A 25,024-nucleotide genomic window follows, 5' to 3' on the forward strand; every position below is an offset into this window, starting at 1 on the left:
TCCCTAAAATCGATGAGGTTGCCCTTTAAGTATAAACTGTGACTACAGAAATGTAAACAGTGGTTCCAAATTCCATTACTTAAAGAAGCATCACAAATCTTTGGCAAATCAGACAACCTTTATTCTAGTAAAACATCTATTTGTTGATTAATTGATAACAGAAAAAAACTGAAATAATTGAAATAATGGCTGATCATGTGTGCTGCCTTTCCGTGTTTTGTATTATAAAACATTTGAATATCTGTTTTTGACAACACAAGCAACTTGAGCACTATACTGATTGGTTAGTTTAAGGGTAAAATAAGAAACTCTTTTAACAGTTAAGATCCATTTAGCCCTGAAACGACAGAACTGCTTTTTAAAAAAAAGTATTAACACTGTTTAACGTGGGGAAATTAATTCTGTGTGCCAACCGATGGAGGAGATGTGTGTTAAGGTGCAATAACATTTCTTTCTCAGGGGGTGGGCCCGGCAGATAAAAAGATTTACAAGAGTCCCGACACCTGTAATCCCTCTCGGTTCTGTCTCTCTAATGCATCTCATACCCCGGCCCGAGCTCATCTCTGTTATCAGTGTATCAAGCAGCAAGAGGTTGGCAGCCTGCTTCATTTATGATTCTAGCCAGGCCTTAAAAACAGAGGTTCAAGAAAGTCATACAGATAGCAGACCTCTGGCTGCTCTTTCTTTGCACAGGCTGTGGCATGATGTATGTCAATGTGTGTTTTTTATCCTCTGCAGGACAGAGGGAATGGAGGCTGAGGTGATGGACTTTCAAAAAGGGAACCCTGCCAAAAACATGCTAACAGATGTGAAAAATGTCAGCCTTGATAATACACATTTTCTTTGATCTTCGTGAAACAACCTGGAGAGGCAGGGCGTCCTGCCAGGCAGCACTCCACCATCTTCCCCTCGAGTTTGTGAGAGCATTTTCTCAGCTGTCACATCATATGGATGACTGTTTACATTAACATTTATTAATTTATATTAACCGTTGCACAAAGTCCTTCCATCATCCTGGGCAAACATTTGCATCAGCATTTCTGTAGCCGGGTGTGTGTGCCTTTTTAATTGGCCGTGAGGAGCTCAACTGCTTAGCCTTTGAGATCATTGAGATTTTGATGTGAGATTTGCATGCGCTAACCCTGCGCATGAAAAGGGGCCCATTTGCATGACGAAAGGGGGAGGGTGACTCGCTTAATGACATTCACACATTTAGCGTGTCAAGCTATGAGGAGGAGGATTAGATTTGAGCAGCGTCACAGGTCTCTTTTCTTTTTATAGGTCTCTTTTTATAGCTTTCCTCTTGATTCCTTTATCGCTTTGATCATTGCCTTTTAACTGGCACCCTGTTTTAGCATCATTTCCACTGATGGCACAGTCAAAGGATTCATCGTACAAATCTCAGGTTTAAGATTTGCCTGTGCAACTGTCTCTGAGACAAACCAGTCACTATGTGACTTTTTCAACCATTCATATGCAGAGGTTTATATGGACTCCTCTAGGGAAATTAATATGGAACGACAGGAGTGATATGACTCTGTAGTAGCAGAGCATGCACAGAGTAGGTCAATATAGTGGGTGGGACGGTATAGAAGCAGTCAGGTGCATTATAAACAGGTAATTGTAATGAGGTTATTGTAATTGTAATTTCCAGAAAACAAACCAAACCTTCTGTTTCAAAGACACACACTAGAATTCAAAACCATTAATACATAATGGGAAATGTCCCGCTGCCTTTATTGTCAAGTTCTAGGTGTGTCAGTGCCTAACCAGTGTATTCATGCAGGCTCTATAACCCACAAGTGAGTATTTTTTCACTTGAAGGGAGAGCCAGCACTCCACTTTACCACTTTGCACTGTGTTTGTTTTGGTAATTTATCAGACAAGAGGAAAAGAAAAGGGGGGAAAACAAGCTGGGGCTGCAACACAGAAAAGAGGTATCTGAAAGCATTTTCCCAGGTGGGATTCAGTCCCTGCTAAAGAGAAGAATGAGACAGGAAACACCAGACTAGTGCATAATGTATGTTAATTAAGTATCCTGGCCTTGACAGGTAGTAGGGCAGATAAATCCACCGGAATGGATGTTTTCCCAGAATCCAAGAACAGGATACACTCGTCCATAGATCTTTGATGACATGATTAAAAAAAAAATCTAATGTAATGTTCTGATGTTACAACACAAAACAGTTGGTTGCAATACTTTGTAGTCTACATCTATCTATCTATCTATCTATCTATCTATCTATCTATCTATCTATCTATCTATCTATCTATCTATCTATCTATCTATCTATCTATCTATCTATCTATCTATCTATCTACATTTTCAGCAGTCTCCCCATTGGGCTGCAGTGCAGTGCAGCATAAGCGCACAGGATTCAGCACCACGGACAGTGACATCAATCGCTGGTCAGTTTACAGGCAACAAATTTGTCACAAGCCCACACTGCTGCTGCTGCTGCTGCTGCTGAGAGAGAGATGGAGTACAGAGGTGCTCAGAGAGAAATAGAGCTGTTATCTGCATTATTATCTAAACTGTTGCTTAAATGAAACCAAACACTGTAATGCAATGTAAATGATCTGAAAACAAAAATGACACTGACACTAAGCTGTTGTAAGGGGAGAGAATTTTACTACGACTGCCATGAGATTCTCACTACTCAGTATTGTTTTTTTTTTGTTTTGTTGAAGAGTGCATTTTCACACCAAGACTTAGATGTAATATTTGTGTTGATGGCACTCAGTGGAATAAAGAAATATTGAGAAGGAGAGCCAAATTTGAACCAGTGTGTTTAAAGGTGTATAAAGAGAGATGTTTGCACAGGGCCAAAAGGAGAAACAGCTGCAATGTAAAGACACAAGTTAAGACTTTAGGGCTTCAAGTAATCATTATCTTAATTATCATTCTTTTTTTTCGACTAATGAAATTATTGATTAATTATAAATATAAACAGTGATGTAAAACAGCAAAGTCTCACATTTGAGAAGGTGAAACCAACACATGTTTGGCCTTTTTTCTTTTTCAGTTCTAGTTCAGTCTTTATTGGGAATTTGGGCTTGTAGCCTGGAAAAATCAGACATCAAAACAGTCTCAGTCATCAGATGAATCTGAAACGGAAGAAAAACAAAGAAAAGAAAAGAAAAGAAATGTCAGTTAGATAGATAACACACCACAGCAGATTATAAAGTGTTAACAATAAAGTAAAAATGTAAAATAACTAAAAATGTGGCCTGTGTTTAATTTGTGTATTTTGGCATGAGCAGAAGACTTTGGCATTAGTCTTTTGCACATGTGGTTTACTTTAGAGGGATCATTTGTTCAGATATCAAATTGTGGCCACAAAAGGTCAAATCTGATAAGTGAATCAGAATTGAGCAACTGAGATTCGCAGTGTAACCTGACTCCCTTTTACACCTGTCCCAGTCCTGTGAGAAAGTTTCTGCTTTTTGTCCAACATTTTCTTCTTTTTAACATTTTAAATGCGCCTACTTGCTCTGAAATAAGAACCCAGTTATTTATTAAGTTATTAATAATCTCAAAACTTCTTGGAGACACACAGAGAACTCTGTGAACTTCCAGGGAAGAAATTGATTCTTAATGACAAGATTAAGTATGGATTCATCAGCTGGTGACATTTCAGTGTTTTATTGCCTATGGGCCAACACAGGACAATAGCCTCAGCATTTGTTACAGCAAACAAAATTGAAACGCATTGCATTTATTCTTGATTAAGACTTTATTGATCCCAAACTCACTGATTAGGAGAAATATTGTGTCTTTTAGTCATTATTTCTCTTGGAGGGAAAGCTACAGGTGCTAGCTGTCCACTCCAGGGTGAAAACTCAGTGTTGCTTGCACAGCTGTTATTATGAGCAATATTTATTTATGAAAATGTGAGTTTGAATATATTACCATTTCATTAATTCTTTGTGCTTACTCTACCCAACCAGTGACTCTCTGGGCATGCTCCTATAGCCTCAGTGGTTCTCATGGTGGCTCCTAGAAGGCGAAAAAAAAGAATCCCACCATAATTTGATTCACTGTAAATGTAATAAATAAAGAAATAGGGATTTTAGAACTCACAGGTTTCACTCTCAGCTACAGCAGATGGCCAAATGTATATGGACATCCAGAAACTACACCTATATGTGACTGAATATGCAATCCCAAAATATGGACAATCCTTTATGAAATTACAGCCTCCACTTTCCCGGTTTCAGGCTTTCCAGAATATTTTGGAACCTGACTTCAGGGATTTGGCCAGTCAAGGACTTCCATAACAAAATGGGAAAAACATGACATCACTTGGACATAATATCATAATATCATGTAGACAAAGGATAGGGCCTTGGAAGAACACTTTTCTCTAAAATATCATTGAAGATTGAAGATCTTCCTCAAGGGGTCTGACCCAAGCCATGAAAATATCCCCGGACTTACACAAACTGGTGTGGGCAGCGGTATCCATACCACACAGTGTATCAAGACACATCTGCAATTCATCTGCACCTGCAATCTGTTGAGGGAAATCACCAGTGACCAGATCAGATACTGTTTGAGGATCTTTATGTGAAAATGTTTATGAGCCCCTGAACTGGATACCACCCACCAGAATCACGTCTGAATCCAGAAGGTGAGCAAAGAGATTTCTCTCATTTCCAACACATCTGTGAAAATACCAGACTAAATGCAACTGTGAACAACTCAGAACAATCCCAATTACAACACTTGGAATCTGGCAGAGACCATCTGTGTGACAAGAGAAGGTGAGCATGGCTTCAACTGGCAGTTGCTTCACTGACTGTGGGAAAAAAAAAAAAATTTGAATGGAAAAAGCGTGACTTGATTGGAAATCATTTTACATTTTCTATTAATGCTGTCAGGATTATACATTTTATTTTGTTGTTTTTACAGTAAATACTATTTTTTTCATAATTTGTTACAGTAAAATAATGCCTTTTATTAGCCTGCTACATTTTTTTAATACATGCTATTATTATTATTATTATTATTATTACTGTCATTACTATGATTACCATCGTTATTATAGGTCTGGATCATTATAGGAGAGAGAGAAAAAAATTGCACAGCTGCAACTTTAAGACTCAACACGCCTCCCCTCCGCCAGCTCCCACAATGGTCTTTTCCAGCTCCGCTTATCACAGCAGAATTTGTAACATGCCATAATTTCTCAACCGGTGTGTGTGTGTGTGTGTGTGTGTAGCCCCGGTAATCAAATGTCATTACCCGACGCGGCTAATTTGGCGATTATTCCTGCTCTTTTGGGGTTTTTTGACAATGCCAGCGGCGGGGACCGGCCGCACCTCTACGATCGGATCCTCGGCGCCGCTGCTCGTTTGCGCTGAAGAAGCCTCCTAGGATTGTCCGCTTCATGGTCTAGCTTGCAGAGACTGCAGTTGTCATTGATCCGCTTGCCGGAGCCTCCCGCTGATAGTAAAGGAATAAATTGTGAGTATGCACACTGTTGCCCGCCGGTATTGCGGTGACCTACATTGCCCCTGTTCCTGCAGGCTCAAGGTGATTTCTGTGCGGTGCCCTCTTCACATCCTCAACTCTGGACTGATGGTGGTGGTAGAGGTGGGGTGGGTGGGGGGTGGATGCTGGAGGAGTATAAGGCTCCCGGGGTGGATGGATATGTGGTGTATATTACCTATACATTTCGCCTGTGTGGATGACATTGTGAGGCTCTGCAGGAGGAAGAAATAAAAAATAAATTCCAGCCGGCTGTCACAGTGGAGAGAGTTTAAGGGGGGCGGGATGCAGACTGAGAGGCTGGCATGATGTAATGCACTTGAGACAATAGCCAAGGATTCTCCCCAATTATCATTTCAGAGAATGAGGAGGAGATTTTACAGAGGTGTACAGACGCGATCAGCGCCGCAGTCAGGCCGCCTTGGCTTGTGTGTGTGTGTGTGTGTGTGTGTGTGTGTGTGTGTGTGTAAAAGAGGAGCTGTCATAGGAGGAACAGCTGCCCCTCCTATAAACAATATTATTACCGGCTATTATAGAGATGTAAGGAGGGAGAGAGCATGAACAGCCTCTCTGTCTCTCTTCCATCAATCCCTATCTATCACCTCCCTCCTCTCCACCTCACACACACATTCATACACACTTTTTTCCCTGTTGTAGATGTGAATGAATGAAAAGACACACACATCCTGGCGCTGGCTTCATTTGATGCCGGAAGGTTAATCGCTGCAGGCGAAGCTGTGATCTTCCTCTGATGTTGCAAAGGAATATTAACTTTTGCAACCAGGACAATAAACGAACATGGCAATATTTGCATGGGTTGCTGAAGTTGTGGCACGCGCTGTTCCCAAGTGTGACAGGGATGCATTATGCAGGAGCAGGATGCTTAATTTAACGGTTTTGCATTAAAGAGTGTGACTTTCCAGTGATACACCTCAACCATGCAAATACACTCCGCTTCCTAATATGTCTGGTGTGCAGACAAAGCTTTTATTACCTTGAGGTGTCACGCAGAGGGGTGGCTACCTGTGGCGGAGGCGTTTATGTCTATAAAATGATGCTTTTAAGGGCCGGGTTTGACTGTTGCCAAAACCTCCATAATGAGGAAGGTGGAATCCAATTGAAATGTTGGTGGTCGTGGCTGGTGGCACGACTCAAATCAGTTACAACCTTAGCTTTATTGCCTTTTTTGTTCACCTCGATCCGCGCTCTTATTCAATCTCTATCGATTGATGGTTTGCATGACCTTGCTGCAGGGGATTGTGGGCGATGTTAAAGGCTACACGCTGTCCTTTCATGCTTTCATGTGCATGCAGACTTATTTTCAGTTGAACACACAACCAATGAACACACACACACACACACACACACACACACACACACACATCAGAGGACACACACAGAAACTCCCCCCTCCTCCTCCCTCACACAGATGCTCACACACAGGTAGAGGTAAAGCGCACTCAGACAAATGGAGACACACATGCACAAACACACACTTGATGCACAGCCTCCTCTCCCTTTCCTGCCTCCCTAATGGCAGCAGGCTGGGTGTAACTCTACACCAATGCCATCCTCCTCATCCCCTCTCTGTCTCATTCACTTTTTACTGCTCAGTGTATCAGTGTTCACATGAGGATGTCAGTCACAGTAGAATACATGAAAACAACATTTTGTGGTAGAATTGACAGATGCACAATATTCTTTATGTACTTTTGACTCATCTCCATTTATGCAGTGTGTAATTTGGGCTAATAATTACTAATATTCAGGAAATAAAGCAACAGTTGTTGGTAGATTTGACATAACTTAAATAGCTCCTTTAAAACAGAAGAAATATTAACTCTTCAATTCAATTTTGAGCGAATTTTATTGGTAAAAGAAATACGGTTGATTATTATTCGATTATTTTATAGCCTTCAAAATCGTATTTATTCCCCTGCTTCCTTACCAGACCTTGTTTTTACCTGTGCGTTAAGTGAAACACCTGATGAAGGTCACTGCATCAAAATATACCTATTGTTGAGTTGAGTTAAATGCCAGTTTTCAGCTATTATTTAACTGTCAGTATACTGGTGTCCAATATTGAGAGTAATTCATTTACCAAGAATGTCATCAAGGTTTCCCTACATGTGGCGTCTTATTGCTGTTTTCTAAGAGCCTTCTGCACATTCCAGGGCTAAAATCCTTGCAGGGAATACTTAATGAAATTTTTTTCTTGGCCTAGAAACAGTCAAATATAGAAATAGATTTCCACCACCCTTTAAAAAATTGCTTAGTGGAAACCTTGTATTTAGAACTTTTGATGGTTTTCACATTTTCACATTAGGACAATCCAGTGTGTTCTAAAACCATCATCTATGTAACTGTAACATTTTACAGGATCTATTTGCATAAATGGAATATAACATAGATTTTATATCGATAAATACCTGAAAATAAGAATAGTGTTTTCTTTTCTGTGCAATCTGCCATGTTGAACCGTTTCTACAGTAGCAGAACAGACAAACCAAACACTGGCTGTATATAGGGAATGGAAAGCGAGCAGGTATTCAGTTGGTTGCACTCTGGAACTTCACCACTAGACCACCACTAAATCCCTCACACTGGTCCTTTAAAAGAACAAATGATACATTCTCCCCATATAAATAAAATGCTGAATTTATTTACAATCATCCCATAATTTCCAATTGTGGTCACAGTGCCTGCTGCTAAGCTTATAAAGTTGATATGGCAAATGTGTTAACAACCAGCTGCTTATTTACACATCCAACAGACATGGAGCAACATTAGCATTCATTCATTCATTAGCATTCATGCCACCTGGCGAGTGTCAGTCCAATATTAACTCTCCTTCTATTTCTGTTTGTAGTCTCTACCAACTCCTGAGGGAAATATCCGGCCCTTTAGCTGTTAAATGCTCCACTATGTTCACCTGCTAATAGCTTACTCTGTGTGTCTGTTTGGTGCTGGGCAGATAGTGTACAGTGCATTTATCTGATTTATTTTTCACTGAAGATTGCTGCCTACTTCTGCTAGAACAAGACTGATGAGAGCACTGAGTGAACCAAAACAATTAGCTAAAAAAAATGCTAAAACGGTACATAGAGCTGGGGAGCACTGCATTGTTGGGTGATCATTCTCTGTAGGTTCGTCGATACAAGGGACACCTTTCTCATTAGTCATTGTTGTGCGTTGTTCATATAAAAATATTGATTAGTGCAACCTTAAAGCATGACCTTTAATAAAATCGACATTTTGGAGACAGTCACCATGAGAAAATGATCCAGATTCCCTGACAAAATACATAAAACATGACCTAAGTGTCCTATAGCTGCTGCCCTGCCTCAAACCAGTCACATGACACAGAGGCTAAAATGGCGTAATGCAGTGTTTTTGTTTTGTTGTGCACATGCCTAAATCATATCACTCTTCCAGTATCCAAGAGCCTTTTCTCTATGTTGCTGTGATTATGATTTTCACCTAAACCACCATCAGTTAGCATCAATGTTACTCATCATCATGCATGACTGTTGCATCACCCCAGAATGTCACAATACTGCAGGTCACAGATCAGCTTGGCACAGCCTTGCACTGTTGGAGATGAGTTAATAGTTTGCCTCATTCACTCGGTGGACTCCCGCTTGAGTGCTATTGTATGTTCCTGTGGCAGAGATTAAATTGAATAGACTTGAATTGTTGTTTTCTTGGCATGCCGTCTCTTGGTTGTCAGAAGTCTCTCTGGTGCAAGGAGCCATATGAATGGGATTTCTCAGCACTATGAGTGTACCATGCAATCTGGTCCGTTCCATTCACAAAAACGCTGCGTCATTCTTTTCCCACCTGTCGACCTGATATGGATGCCAAAGTGGGAAAGAGCGGCATGCAACAGTTTTTCCATTACCCTTTGTGCTCATCAATAGAGTCTGTGGATGCACTTTGTGCTCAGCAGCATGCCAAGGAATCAAACACAGACATTATTTAAAAGTAGAATTTCCCAGTCGTCAGCTCCCTTGGTGACCGCAAAGCGACGTGTGTAATCAGCCTGTGCTTCTGGTACTGATGTAAGCAAAGTGCATTATCATCAAAACAATTTGGTCCAACACTCTTGTTCTTGTTGTGAGGAACTTAGCTTGGATGAACCTAATAGGGTGTTACAAATGTTAGAAAAGTTGACCCCGTATTTCATAAAAGATTAGCTTCTTAATGGGCTTTTTGGGCCTAATTTGTTTTATTTTACTCAATTCTAAATGACCATCTCCTTGCTCAATGAGTTAAAGAGTTGTGAATTCCATGCTTGATGATAGCAACGCTTTAAATACACTCTTAAATAATGTTGGTTTTATTTTAGTGTCTCCAAAGTCAGCTCAAAGAGCATACAGTAGTGCAGCTTATCTGCAAAGCCACAGAGTGTCGTGTTCAGTCCTCTGCTTGTTCTGCACACGCTCGCTCCTCCACATGTCTTTTGATGTTTCCCAGGTGGTGAATAGTGCTGAATTTGCCTCACATGGCCATATATTGCTCAGGAACATACTGCTGTTTTGTGTGCTGCTCCTTATCAACTCACACAATTGTACCCATTAATGAGATTAACTGAAGACATTCAGGAAATTAGCTGCAGCTTGCTGATTTGTTCTTGCCAAAAATGGAGTGGTTCAACAAGTGGCAAAATTTACATCTGTCCCATATAGATAGTTCACTGCCTGCTTAAGTTTTACTTAGGGGAACTCTCAAGTGTTTTTACCCTGTTTGTCTATGTTGATCTTTTTAAAGTATAGATAATCATCTTAAAGATATTACTTCTTGCATGCAATAACAAAAGCCCAGCTGAGGATATATACAAACAGTTTCTATTGTCTTACATTTAAGGAACTGCAATTAGCACATGGCAGCAGTCAACAGTATCAGTATTGTTTTCAGTATCAGTATTGAGTGTCCGACCCCGGAATTAGGGGTGCTGCACCTGTCAATTTCTGCAATTGGTCAGGTGTGTGGAGGTTTGAAAGAATGCAATATTTCAACTTCTCTTGCAAACTCACTGTGCAACATTATGAACATCTTTGGGGAAAGAGAGTATACACCTTTACCCTAATTTGAACAATTATTGCACCTTTCCCCTCTCTCAGATAGCAAATTTTAGTAAGATGAGTTTCCAACTGACACCTTAAAAGGTTGTGGTTATGGCAAATAAACTCTGGTTAAAGTACGGCAAAGACTTGTCTAGACAGGATGCGTTTCAGTCGTTTTTCTCATGCAGATTTAAATTGTGCCGCATAGTCCGGTATGGATGTGACTCCTAGTGATATGGGCTGCAGCAGCTGATCACTGTGGCTTTTCACAGGCATAGAGTCCTGGAAAAAAATAATCCTAATTGTTAGTTAAGAGTTTGCTGCTATATAATTCTTCATGTCAAGCATTGCTTCTGTCTTTATGTTGGTTGTGACTTTGCTCAGCAATTTCCTGCAGCCAGCTACACTTCAGTCTGGAGCCAGGTGTCTGATCTTGGATGAGGCTGCAAATGGCAGAAAAAAGGGCTGTGGATTTTTTGCACTGATTGGGAAGAAAACCTCACTCCTACCCCCCTGAATAATTCATTGATTGGCATATGGCATGGAGAGAAAAGCCCAATGATCCCTGCCTGTCTGTCTGTGTGCATTTCTTATTGCATCTGTGGCCCACAATGTGTTCAATTGAGCATGTTGCTGTTCCTCCCTCCCGTGATTCCTGCATAATCTTAGACTCACATTTAACATCTTTAACCAGCCGCACTAAATTCAGTTACTTAAGCTTCTTCTTGTTTATACAACATTCTTAGTCTATTACTGCAAATACCAATTTTTCTCCACAAGTATCATTCTGACAGATAAAATCTTACATATTCATTATTAGACATGCATTTATGCTAAGCCAAAGTCTGACACGCTAGTGGAATTTGAGGGCAGATTTCTTGGTGTACATTATCATAATGTACCATGATGTTGCATTGGAGAAGAAATGTGCGTAGAGCGACACTCTATCAGTAGTCGTTCTGTTTCAGGCTCTATGAATATCTGTAGACCAAATAGCTATTGTAATGGGGGTCAGATTGGCTGTTCAGTTGTGAGGAAGTAGCATTGTCACTGCTAGCGAGTGCAATCTAGACAACATCTGCATCCCAGCTGGTAAATAGAGCTCTCAGGCCACACATTCTTCACACTGCCCACTGTGGGTGATTAGTGTTTATCTGTCCAAGAGGATCACACTAACTCTTACCTGTCATCGCAGCTCCTTGACAGCTTCACAATAGAAACTAATGACTTTCTGCTCATGCACTGACAGTATATGGCAAATAGTGAGGAACAGAGGAACATAATTACTCCCACAAAAGAGGAAAATTTGGGAGAAACAGTGTCTGTCACTGCATTTTGCTTCAAGGCTTTGCAGAACAGATATATTTATTATATTGTTCTTCTTCTAAATCTAAAGTTTAACCAAAGAGCCAGGCTTGATGTTGCTTGACTGACACAATAAAGCAGATAAATGTTTCACTGAGTGATATGTTTTGCTTTCAGTTTTCGGGAAGGCTGGCTTATGCGTATAAGGGCGCAGACAAAATCTGATCAGTCAGTACACTTTCCCTCCGTATCTATTGATTTTTCATAGACAGTAGAAGTGATTTAAGGGGCAGTCATGGTGAGATCAAAGCATAAGGTGCAGGAACAGGACAAAAGGGAATTGTATGTGCCATGAAGCAGAAAAACATCCTCAATCACTTTGTTTTTCCGCACAGCTTTAAGCAGAAATAAAACCCCACTAAACAGCAAAACTGCGGCTGGCATTTGAGGCCCTGTTTGTCTGACGGTGCATTGTGGAGACCACAGCGGAGTGAGATCACGGACAAGTTTTGAGTGATGTAAAAGATCACAAGTAAAGGTCAGATTTTGGAGTTAACCTCTCAGAATGTGGAAACAAGAGCTGCCATTTTGCATTTCATTGCTGCCATTTTGCATTTCGCACAACAGGCAGAGATGTGAATTTCTAGAAGAATAAAGTTTTAACCAACAGATAAATGTGGCAGGTTTTAAAACCGGAGCTAGTCAACATCACTAACTTAAGTTGACACGTACAAGTGAGGTTAATGGAAAGCGGGAACAGCCAAAAAAGTATATAAGAAAACAACATCACACATACATTTTTCATAGGAAAAGATTACCTCAGGGTGGACTTTTCTTTTAAACCGACTGACAAGCAACACAGACATCTACAATCAGCATCAATACTTTTCGCCTAAAGTTTGTTTTGATATCCACTGCTAGATGCCATATTTGTATAGATTTTTATGCAACCAGCACCTTCCTCCTTGTGCACAACGAACGTGTATTGAGCCAGAGTCAGGAATAAATCACTACCTTCTACTTAAAATGCACCACTGTTGTCCCAGTCTGTCTGCCGGCTGGCCTGCTCTCCTAGCAAAGGCTGGCACGTGCGGAGTGTCCAGCCAAGCAGCACACAGGCTCGGTCTTACAGGTCTAAACGGCAGCGAATGGTGGCTGAATGGTGAACTGGTGGGAATCTGGATGGGTGCCTGGAGACGATATGGGAGACCCCATCTCACTGCCAGAACATGCTGAGACACAGACCTGCCATTATAACCCACCCAGAGGGGACCAAGTCTGGGCAATGGCAATATTGAAATCTCACTGAGTAAACCTGGCCTGGGTCAACTCAATGAGTAACTGTGGTGTACCATTGAAGTATTAAGTAGGTGTTACGGGTATTGTTAGGTTTTAATTACTGTTTGTAGATTGAGCCACTGACTTGCACGTATTAATATGTTTGTGGAAGTGTGGTTGTGTGTTTTTTACGTTAGCCTCCATCAACAATCATCATTTTTGTAAGTAGTTGTTGCTCTGGAAGGCCAACAATAAATGCTATTTGTGACATTGTCGTGAATCCATTCGGAAATGAAACACTCAAACATTAGAGAAATACATTCATGCTGAAGTTAAATGAGAAGATTGACATCAATTTCATCTCTGCATTGGTCCAAGATGCAGTTAGCCTAGCTTAACTTGTGCTGAAAATAAGGGGAAATGGTTACCACCTTTTTGCGTTTTGTCAACTTCAACGCTGTTATATTGACACATTAATTACTGTATTTTACATGTGTAAAAATAAGAAAAGGAGACACTTGTGGTTTAATGAGCAGTTAGCTCGTCAGTCACGATACCAAACAGCTGCGTCCAGTGACTGTGAATGCAGATGTCCTCCTGAAGATGCTAGCTTCACACAGTTTTGCAACTCTAAACTAAACCTTGGTGACTCTTAGATGTATAAGCAACTGACATGGTTGCGAATAAGATATAATGAGTAGAAAAGATAATTTTACTGCTGTTGAAAGGTGTGTTTTTACAGTTTTGACGGAGGCTATCCGTTTCAGCCACTGCTGTAAACTAGGCTAAACATGTCTGGGAATCTCTTTCTATGGGACAAACCGATATTAAATCACGGTAGGAAAGCAAAGAATCACAAGTTTTCTTTTAATGGACTATCCTAACTTTATCTTTTGTGTGTACTGTACTTCTTTAAATATTTTATAACCCACGTTTTTTTTTTGCAGCATATCTCGCTTCATCACATGACTCCAACAAGTGATGATGTTAAAACCTGGTTTTAGCTCATGAACTACCAACAATCGGTTAGGATGACTCCTGAGGCTTTCTGAAGTCCCTCAGGGCAGTTGGAATATGGCTTCGCATATCCACTATAGCATAGATATGGTGTATTATGCAACTTGAGCCGGGCTGGCCCATTAAACAGCACAAGCGTGAAATCTAGGGCAGAACGCCCAGCCTCCCAAGACGTCTCTGCAGCTTTGAACCGCCGGGGTGACGCTGAGCCGAGCTCCAACTGTGTCAGGCCCAGTCACATACACACAGCCATACAAATAGTAATAGTGGATATTCACACATGTAGTAGACACTGATATGGGCACGCCTTTGTTTTGCTATGAAGATCTTCATCTGATTTTGATTGATAAGTGATTTGGTATAAATACAAAACCCAGACAAAGCTTTTTCATAGTTTTATTTTAGAAAACCATCATCATATGTACTAGTTTAAAATAAATGTAACATCAGACATTTGGGGTCAAGACCCCTCCAGTGGATTACAATATGATTAAGAAGATTAGAAAAATGCTAAATTTGTTCATGTTTTCTGACTTTTCTCAAATCTAGTGAGGTTTCCCTATTAAAACAAAACTGTCTGAGAAGGAATCTCTTTGGGATTAAATCTTCAACTCAAAGACATTTGCAACCTGTGATGAGGGGTTATGAATAGGCATTGTTTATTCATAAGGGTCCCAAACCAAAAAAGGTTTGGAACAAGTATTTTAGATCAAACTTAAGAATGATCAGTCAGTCAGTGAATGATTTGATGCTGCCTTTCAGAACTGCATAACCTTAGCAATAATTAGCCTTGAGGTTGTTAAATTTGACCAGCTTTATTGACCTTGCACAATGTATAGTGGGATGTGTTCAGCCCACTGTAACCCTGAAGGGGAATATGTTGGTAAAGAAAATTGAAAGCTAATTCCCACCTGAGAATATGCAGAACAATAAACCTTGATGTTTGAGGGGTTTGTTTGCAGTGCATGATGACATTTATGCTGAAAAGGTTGCTGTTATAGTTATTGGCACCTTTTGATTGCAAAGCTAAAGAGAGCCTTGTTTCACTCGATTAAACTGCTTCAGGTGTGACCCAAGTAAATTGATATTGATTAATATTGCCATCTATTACTTAGTGCTGCCTCTTGCTGTTGGATTTGTTTTAAATGGTTACTTGTGTACATGTCAAATTTTACTTTTTCATAGAGTAATTCAGTTAGTGGATCAGAGTAAAACAAATGGAGCTTAATTTCCTCCGAGGGGTTAACAGAAAAGCAGAGGTGAGGAGATATACATCAAAATGTAGCGCAAAGTTATCTTGGATCTTGCAAGTTGTAATGCTTAATATACATATGTAACATAACGTAATATGTAAACATTTTATTCAGGATGTATACCTGAGCATATAGCAGACAACCCTCTTGAGAGAGGACATTGCACTGTAATTCTGTATGCTATATTTTAAAACAAGCCATTAGAAATAAGCCTGACTTGATCTCCCTCCTCCCCGGCAGCGCCAGGATGATGTGCGAGGTGATGCCCACCATCAGCGAGGACACGGCGCTGAGCCAGCGCGGCTCTCAGAGCAGCGCCTCAGATCCGGACTCCCACTTTGAGCAGCTGATGGTCAACATGCTGGACGAGAGGGACCGGCTGCTGGACACGCTGAGGGAGACCCAGGAGAGCCTTGGCTTGGCCCAGCAGCATCTTCAAGACGTCATCTATGACCGTGACTCTCTGCAGCGCCAGCTCAGCTCCGCCCTGCCGCAGGTAAGCACCAGCAGCATCACTTTTGCCGTTTTTTTAAAGATGATACTTGACATTTTTGGCTTTACTGACTTTGATAGTGCAGATATAGACAGGAAAGACGGGGAGACATGAGGATGCTCTGGCTGTATGTTATGCACCTTAACTTCTAGGCCACCAAGACACCCGCTTTTGTGTGGATCCCTGGAATACTTTGTGGCTTTTGATAAAATTGCTGAATTCAGAGTTTGGTGTATTTTCCCCACACAGTACATCTTAAAACTTTGAATTCTATGAATCTTCCTCCAGTTTTCTTGCTTTAGTGCCTTGTTGCATACAGTATGTGGTTGTATTGCTTTGTTCTCATTTGAATTCCAACAAACAATTTTTCTTACAATGAGAGCGATTTAAAATATATTACACCCCATAAGTATCTCTTATTGAAAATGTGGGTAATTCTCTTTTAATTTAGTACATCATGCCTAAATGAACATGTCACAAACATTGCATCTTCCGGTACCAATACTTTGGACAATTTTCCAACTCAGTGACTCTGGCTAACTCCAAATTGAATCAAGAGAGTTTCTAGTTGAAGAAAGTGTTTACGTTTGTAGTATTTTTATGCTTCCCTTTAAACATTTTGAAAGTGGGGTCTAATTACCAGTTGGACTCGAGTTGGACTGGATTGCATAATGATGGTTTTATAAAACACTTTGAAAAAAGCATGCACCAAGTTAAATATAGTGTGCGTGTTCAGCTTTTGTTTTTGTTATGTACCGTACTTGTATGGCGTTTAACCAACTCAGATATCTTGAATTGTGCCATCCTGTTTCAGACATCCCCTAACAGAATAATTCACATTCAAAGTGCATTTGTTGGTTGTGTGACACTGCAGGTTTGCCTTTTGTTTGCAGTCAAATCAGTGAAACATGTAAATAGTCAGCTTGAAATTTTGGTGTGGTTTGTTCATTTTTGCAGCAATGTGCGGAGAAAAGAAAAGTCTTATGTAATAATTCCTACAGTAAACGGAGATTAGCACTTTCTGAAAGTGTGTCAGTAATTCTAGTCACACGCTTTCCCCACTCTGTTTCCAGAAGACTCTGGAGGTTTGCTGGTGGAGAGAGGAGGACTTTGTTCGCAGGCGGTGCCCGCCGATAGCACAGTAATCCGCATGGTTTCAGAGACACAGGCGAGGCACACACTGTGTCTGTATTAGCTTTGGTGTGATCTCACATTAAAGCTTAAAAGGGGTTTGAAGTGTTAAAATGATACTTCCTATTTTGAATTAATCCCGCCAGAAAACCATTTCAATATCGTCTTTTTTTCCTTCTCGACCTATGGCCTTTAGAATCATTTGAATTAACCCACTTACACCTCTTCATGCTGACGTGTGGAACAGATCGTTGGGAGTCTGCTTGTCGAGATTTTATAACTATGCCTTTACCAGAGACTGCCTTTGCAATGTTTTCATCTCGGATTCGTCTCAGACTGTAGGTTTGAACTCTGGGTAATGTGGCCTCCAGCTCATACGTTCGCCCCGGGGCTTTTATCCTGCTCAGAAGTTTCACAGTGGGCATAATATACAGTTGAGACTACAATACAAAAAATAGAAAAGTTAAGCATTACAAAATGCTGTTAAAAGATTTTACAAACTGAATAGAACAAAGCAAAAAAAAAGACACCAATATTACCTCTCCTTTCCCACATTTTTATGCACGTCTTTCCCTATTCTTGTTGAAATAGCAAATTTGAGTTTATCTTCCTCCCCTGTCCAAACATTCCCTCCACTTCATTTCCAGAGAAAGCACCCAGGGCTGCCAAAGTGAAATAACATTTCCATTATCAGACAATTTCACTGATGTTCACCAGCAGCAAAGGCTCTGTGGTGGCGCTGTGGTGATGTATTGGTTGTCATTGTGTAATAACAGAGCTGACATACTGTTCTGGTGCGTTTCCTGGCACCCGGCTTAAATTAGATGTCACTCCAGCGATCGGGATCCTCCTAGCGACATCCTGGCATAGACGATTCCATTAATTAATCTGATGGCATCTTATTGGCCTGTGTGATAGCAACACTACTCTAATGGTTTATGAAGAGGTTTGTGAGACCTTGGTAATTATACAGAAGCATTCAGCTGAGGGAAAAGAGGCCCTGTTGTGCTTCTGTTTAATATGCAGCAGATAAGAGTTGCATCTTCTGCCTTTTTAGACAGTAAGAATGAGCTTATTCCACAGAAGTAGCCATCACCTTTGTGCTGGGGTGTTATTAAGTCTTTGCTCTTGATTAGGCTGTAATGATTTTACTGCATCTGACACTTCTTTTATAACAGGAGCTTTTCAATACAGCACCAATTTTCAAGGACCAGCAGTGTGGAACAATGCTCAGATAATCATATAGTGGGATTCTTAAGGCAAAAGATGGCTTCCAGCCCTTTCTCCACTTTGTGCGTGTGATTGCAGATGAGGTGGTGAACAAGAAGAGAAACAGCAGAGCTTCTTTTTCTGAAGACAGAAGTGGCCTCATTTAGGCGATAGTCAGGCAGTGAATGTGTCTTTACTGATATCACTCCTCTGTTCCCGAAGCCCGGAGCATTGGCAGGATTAGGCGTTGGCCCACCACAAACTTCCCTCCCCTCTTGTTCTTCTTCCCCATTTCCCTCTCTTTCTCTGTTTCTGCTGTCACTGCCTTTTCTGTTATGTTGCGCCTTGCCTTGTGTCTCCCTCTTCTCTGCCCCCCCCCCTCCATCGGAGGTCACGGCTCCGCTGCTCGTCGTGACACTTTCGACTGATCGGAGTGACATTCGCCGTCCCCGCTCGACGCTTCCAGGCAACACCGCATCCCCCCTTACATTCATAACAATCCAACAGTGCCCCTGTCCCTTCCCTGAAATGCCTCCCTTCCTCACCCACTGTCCCCTGTCTTTTCTTTGTACAATACATCAGACCATTTTGTTACAGAGGAATGGAAGCTAACCATTAGCCATATGTGTCATGCACCCATCGCTGCATGACATGCTTTTTGTACACTAACATGCTTCTGACTTCAACATATATAAACTAATATTTTGTAGGCTTGAAAAGTGGCTTTGAAAAGTTTGTAGCTTGCTACTGCATTCAGAGCTTGAATGATGAATGGGGGAAAAAAAGTCAAAACAGCTCATAGCTGAAATCACTACGATTTTCTCCATGCCTGATTTGTATGTTGAGTATGATTTTTCTTTTCCACAGCAAAGCCTACTTGTAGTTCTTAAGCTCCACAGGATGTAGTGTATTTAGTGATTTATTGAATTAATTTTTCAGAGCCGCTCTTCAAGCCCACAGGTGGTGAGTTTTCGACTCAAAAGATAGATTTTCCAGCAGCAAAACGGGGCAATTAGAGGAACAGTGAGTAAAGTTTTCAAATACATATTATAGTATAGCTGAAACAATTAATCGATCAACAGAAACTGTTCTAATTGATCTTTTCAGGCTTTTTTTTTTTCAAGTAAAAATTCTAATGTCTCATTGGTTGTAGCTTCTAATTGTTAGATTTTTCTGTGTTGACCTTTGAAGACGTCTCCTTGGGCTTTAGGGAACTGTGATGGCCATTTTTCACTATTTTCTGACTTTTTAAAGACTAAAGTATTAATCAATAATGACAGTATTTGTTTCTTTGATTGTTACCGTAGTAGACAGATGACTTTACGGACTTTAAAGAGGAAAGTTGTTTCCTACAGCGCATTATCCATTATGTTATTTTCTTAGGACAAACATCCAACAAAATGGAAAAATTATGAAATTTGGATAGCGTTTCTGTACCCAATAACATGTGGTAAACTCAGTAAGGTAATTCAGTAATTCAATTTAATTAAATAAAGTGATGGATTTACCCTCAACTACATCTCTGCTGTTGATGCAACATGCGTTTCGTTGCACAGGGTGAGCAATTTGTACTTCCCTCTAACTATAAACCTCTCTGGGAAATGAGGAGCAGCATTGTCATCCGAAAGCCTGGTGTTTTTCCGTGTCTTGCATTATACTGGCTTGTTTCCTCTGCTACAGCGAATCAGTAGTCACTCCGCTCGAAGAAAGACGCCCCAGTAGTACTCGATGGACTCAGTTCAGAGAAAGACGTGTAGAGCGTGTAGACAACCCAAAGCCTGCAGCATCGCACACATGTGACCCTCCTACCATCCCCCAATGCCCCCTGTATTGCAACACAGGCAGGCAAGCTGGCAGACAGGCAGCGTTCTCCGAAGCACTCAGCTGTGCGTTACTGTACTCGAAGGGCCCTGGGGGGCTATGGGAGCCTTCTCCCCATGCTGTTTATTTACTGTTGCCAAACACAGTCTCATGAAGGCTGCCACTGCAGATGATGTTCTCAGCAGCAGCTTCCGCTCCTGCTGATCCTGGTCGCTGGCACAGATCTGTAGTCGTCCACAAATACAGATTACAGCTTTAGTCATGCAGATGTATTTTTGAGGACGAGATTGTCTGGAGACAGAAATAATCTAATTTGTTTAATTGAACTTTAGTACGTGTAGTACATTTAGTAAGTGTCACTTTACCTGGTAGAACACACACTGGTTAACTTGTATGATGGCACCGAGTTCTGTTTTCTCTTTCATTACGGCCATGGCATTTGGGATCCTGGCTGGTCAGCAGGTGTACTTAAGCTTGTAGGGAACACCAGAAGCCCAGCTGACCTTTAGGTGTGGTAAAGGGAAGAAAATCACATGAAATGACAATGGAACAGGCTCTGTGAGGTTGTAAATGTGAAGAAGGGCACTATTTTTGTTCTGCAAATACGCAAAATAAATGTCCACAAGACATGTGACTCGGCTAGCCTTTGAAGACAGCAAGTTTGCACAACATCACAGATTTACATAAGCGTTTTAGTCATACAAATATAACTACTTTATACCATGTGATCTCCCCAGATTGATTCACTTTGATTTATTAAAAAGCTTATATTTATTTAATGAAAATTGAAAATCTTACATTTTGATTGTTAGATTCAGAAACATAATAAATCTCTACTAATAACATTCAATCTAAAATAAGTTTGTTGGTCACTGTTGATGTGTAAATCTTGTCTATTGGACACACAGGACCAACAGCACGGCCTCGGCTCCCCAGACGTTGATCTTTCTCCACCCAGCCAGACAGTAATAAGATACCAGCCAATTGATCACTCACACGCTGATGCTGTAATGAAAGCTAAGACGGCACTACATTACTGTACAGAGCAGCCCATTGATCTGTGGTTCACTCATTCATGACCGTCATACTGGCCTCAGTAGAAATTACAACAGCGTCTTTCCTGCAACGCCGTTCGTACAAAAGGGTGATTGAGCTTGGGAACATGCTTTGATTTCACACAGCAATTACAGTTTCATTTAAAGATTAGTAATTAGGACGGTAGTGGATTTATCTAAAGGGTAAGCACTATGTACATCTCTGGTGTCTGGTCATTAGCACCCTGCTTTCAGTCAATGATCCATCCCTCCACCCCACTGTTTATAAATCATACATGACACGGCCATTCGTCAAAGAATCTCCCCACAGGCGCATGGCCATGTCCTCCCATTCTTCTTAAAGCTTCAGCCAATATCGCCAAAAGAACGTTTGTAGTCATGGAATGTACCACTCTGTAGACCTCCATGGGGGTGAATAGTGAACAAGAGAAGATGGGAGGGAGGGGAGATAGTGAAGCTCCCTGACAAGGGCAGAATGTGGAAACGAAGATGACTAAGCTTATCGAGGAGGGGGAGGATGAGAGGTGAATCCTTCTCTTTGCTTTCTGATTTTTTTTTTTCTCCTCACTGCTTCCCTCCCTCCACCCCCTCCCTGTCTCTCTGTTGCTTGTACAGGAGGCCCTCTGGGCTCCAGCAGTCAGCCAGTCAGCTGGTCTCCTCCGCCAGAGCAGCACATGATTTTCCATGATTACTGTTATTGTTTGTGCCCCAGTTCGCACCGCCTGCAGGCTTGATGTGCGGCTGATGCGTGGCAGGAAGAGGGGAGGAAACTGTGCAAAGACAAGCAAGAGTGGGCTGCACAGGAGTTTACCAGTCTTTCTTAAAGTTGACAAGCTTACCAGCTTCAGAATACCTAGCATAAATAGCACAATTATGTCTGTGGATTTGATCAAATAACACTGGAAAATTTAGTAGTTGATTTACCCATGCCCTTGGCACGGCTATCTTTTACTTGATATACTCACATGCTGATAGACAGCGGGAGCGTATTTTCCAATTTTCCTGTCTCGCAAGCATTGATTTTCAAACTAAATCCTTTTTCGTTTTTTTCTGCTCAATTTACCCCCAAAGCCTTGTTTTTCCTCTCTTCCCTTAATTCTTTTCTCTCTTTAATCTTCTCCACATTGACAGAAGCAGGGATGGGCCCCTGGCACACACCATATGCATCAAGTGTCTGTAATGGCTCTGACAGAGATGCTTGATCAATACCCTTGAAAGTTTAGGTTCTGATTAGGGAGACGGATCTAGCCCTCCTCCGGATGAATCATCACTGCTAGTGCCAGCGTGTGGATGCTGGTTGACCGTTGTCTGACAGCGGGTTGGCGGAGGAAACAGGAGAAGGGGATGAGGTAGGGGTTCTGATCAGACACACCAAGGTGACAAGGCAGTGCAGAAGGATCTCCTGCAGATGTAATTATCTCTCTAATGAACAGCACAGTAGGGCACCAGAGTGCTGTAAAGTCAGGAAGTTGCAGGAACAGTAGATCAGCCTAACAAGGAGACAGCAGCTGCTCGCATACAAAGTCCTCTTTGGGGTTATTCAGTCTGTGTACTCAAAGATCACACTAAGAATTTAAATTGTAGAAGCTGAAGTCAAACAGATGTTAAACCATATATAAGGAAGTAAGGCCAGTGTGTAGGTTTTAATGGCATCTAGGGATGTAGTTCAAGATTACAACCCCCTCGCCTCACCCTCCCATTCCAAGCATGTAGGAAAAACAACAGTGGCTGTGTAACTCACTCACGCAAAATACCTCTGAGACCCTTAATCACTACCTCACAAGGCTTTTTTACAAGATTGTCACCTAAGAGCTGAGCTTTGGTTAGTTGATAGTATATTGAATGCTTTGTGGTAGTTGTTTTGTCAGCTAAAAATGCCCAAATTACATCAACAAAGATGATTAGTCACTCAGAAAGTGAACAAAAGCAGCCAATCCATTACTTTTGAGTGTTTGCAGAATCAAATGTGAAGAACAGTCAAGAGGCATTGATTGCAGCTATTTTTTTAATACACTGTAAAATATATGGCAAGGTGTCTCACTATAAGTGGTGTATGAATGAGTGCTGTCTAGGTCCAGTAGGGCCTATTATGATGCTGGACAAGAGAACAAAATCAATTTGTATTTTGATGCTTTTTGCAAGAAAGAATGAATATTGAATTAATATGCAGTTGCTTTACTGGTTGGTAACAATTGAAAGCTGCACTCTGAATTGACTTTATTGCACTTAATGGTATGGAAATGTAAACCAGTTTCAGTTCAATGTGATCCATGAAGTTGGCATTTAAAAAAACGAGTTAAAAGTTAGCAGATTTGAAATAATTTCATCAAAAAGCAGAACATAGTGCAGTCATTGTGATGCACATTGGACATGGTAACATAACATTATAGTGTCTCTAATGCACATCACATAAAAATGTTCTTTCTCTTCTTTACTGCTTTATGGACAATACAGAACATGTTTAAAAAAAGCACTTAAAAGGGATGAGGAATCTAGTTCAGATTACTATACACAGCAAGAGCTCATTGTTTGGAAATGATCCCTAAGAACACTGAATCAGTTATCATGCAATAGATCAAAAATGCTACTGATGCCCGGGGAAATGGCTTGTTCCTAGATGGTGATGAATCATCATGCGTTAACCATTTGCTATAAGCTGTAAGTACACTTATTAGGGAAAAGGGCAAGAAGCGCACCACCAGTCATTCAGGCTGTCTGCAGCATTATGGGAGATGACTCTACAGCCAGGAAGTAATTACTCAAGCATGACAGACCCAGATGTAGGATGAAATATTTGGTACTGCTAAGCTACTGCTTTCAGTTGGCAATTGCAAGGTATTCATTTTTAATCTAGGTTTCTTCACGTACAACATGAATTTTAAACAGAGGCTCTCTCCACATTTGACACATATTTTGTAGCGGAAGCATCTGCAGGGGGTACAGTAGGTCGCCTGAAATCTTAAATCTTTTAATGTAATTGATCCATCCAGTCCAAGATTTATTTTGAGTAATAAATATTTTAAAATGGTGTTACTGTTAGGCCCAGATAATATTTGTACACATGAGGCTGCTGTTGGTCCATAGTGTCCATTATGATGTTCAGAAGTGGAAAGGGAAGTTGAAAGTGAAGATGCACGCACCCAAGCAGGATATTGCTTACAAATGTGTCTATATTGACTTTCAAGCTGAAAACACAGAGTTTAAAGTAGTTGCTGCAGATGTCTTTGGCTTCTAAAACTAAAGGCTTAATTATGCTCCTCCACTGAGGTGTTCACTGCCATCGCAGTGCCTCATAGACGTGTTCATTATGAAGCCGTATTGTTCATTTATGATATACCAAAAATAGTAAGCCATACATTCTCTATTTCACTGTTTTACAGTTATTCTCAAAATGGGTTTGCTCAAATTATTCCATCAAATCAGTTTCCATTGGCAAGATATTTAGCCCCAAATTGCTCCAGATGCTGTGCCATCAGTTTGAGTGTGTGTGAATGGGATTAGTTAGATTCTGATGAGCAGTTGGCACCTTGCATGGCAGCACCTGCCATCAGTGTATGACTATGGGTGAATGTAGTGGTCGGAAGGGGGGTTAGGGTTAGGGTCCATTCCAGTCCAGTGTGGTCCATTTAACCTTTTTGTGTACCATCACAGGAAAGCACAATTTTAGCCTGACCAATCACAGCACTCGCACTCTCCACAAAGCCCAAGCAGCATGTGCCCTGTATGTAACAAGGCCACTGTGAACTCTTCTGTAGCTGTATATTTTGTGAATTTCTCTGAAAGTTTCAGTTAGTTTCAATAGCTGTAGCAAAGAGGAGGGCAGACAGGGAGAGCCCCTCAGGGGGAAGGCTGAGGAGTAAATCCCCAGTAACCAGTACTGTTGGTTAGTAGTTTAGGAGGAT

At 41.0% G+C, this 25,024-nt stretch overlaps 1 protein-coding gene across 11 annotated transcripts in view; it reads left to right on the forward strand.

Moving 5' to 3' along the window:
* The first annotated feature begins 5,127 nt into the window (after positions 1-5,127).
* Positions 5,128-25,024, forward strand: part of ppfia2 (PTPRF interacting protein alpha 2) — a 157,757-nt gene continuing 137,860 nt past the window's right edge. For 5 of the 11 annotated variants that reach the window (XM_051392375.1, XM_051392376.1, XM_051392377.1 and 2 more), the window contains exons 1-2: positions 5,128-5,470; positions 15,654-15,909. In XM_051392375.1, coding sequence (XP_051248335.1) covers positions 15,661-15,909 — 249 coding nt within the window. In that variant the 5' untranslated portion in view covers positions 5,128-5,470; positions 15,654-15,660. The remainder of the gene's footprint in view (positions 5,471-15,653; positions 15,910-25,024) is intronic. The other 6 variants (XM_051392379.1, XM_051392381.1, XM_051392383.1 and 3 more) reach the window with 2 other exon arrangements.

Source organism: Dicentrarchus labrax, unplaced genomic scaffold (genome assembly GCF_905237075.1).
Source record: "Dicentrarchus labrax unplaced genomic scaffold, dlabrax2021, whole genome shotgun sequence".
Taxonomy (NCBI): Eukaryota; Metazoa; Chordata; class Actinopteri; family Moronidae; genus Dicentrarchus; species Dicentrarchus labrax.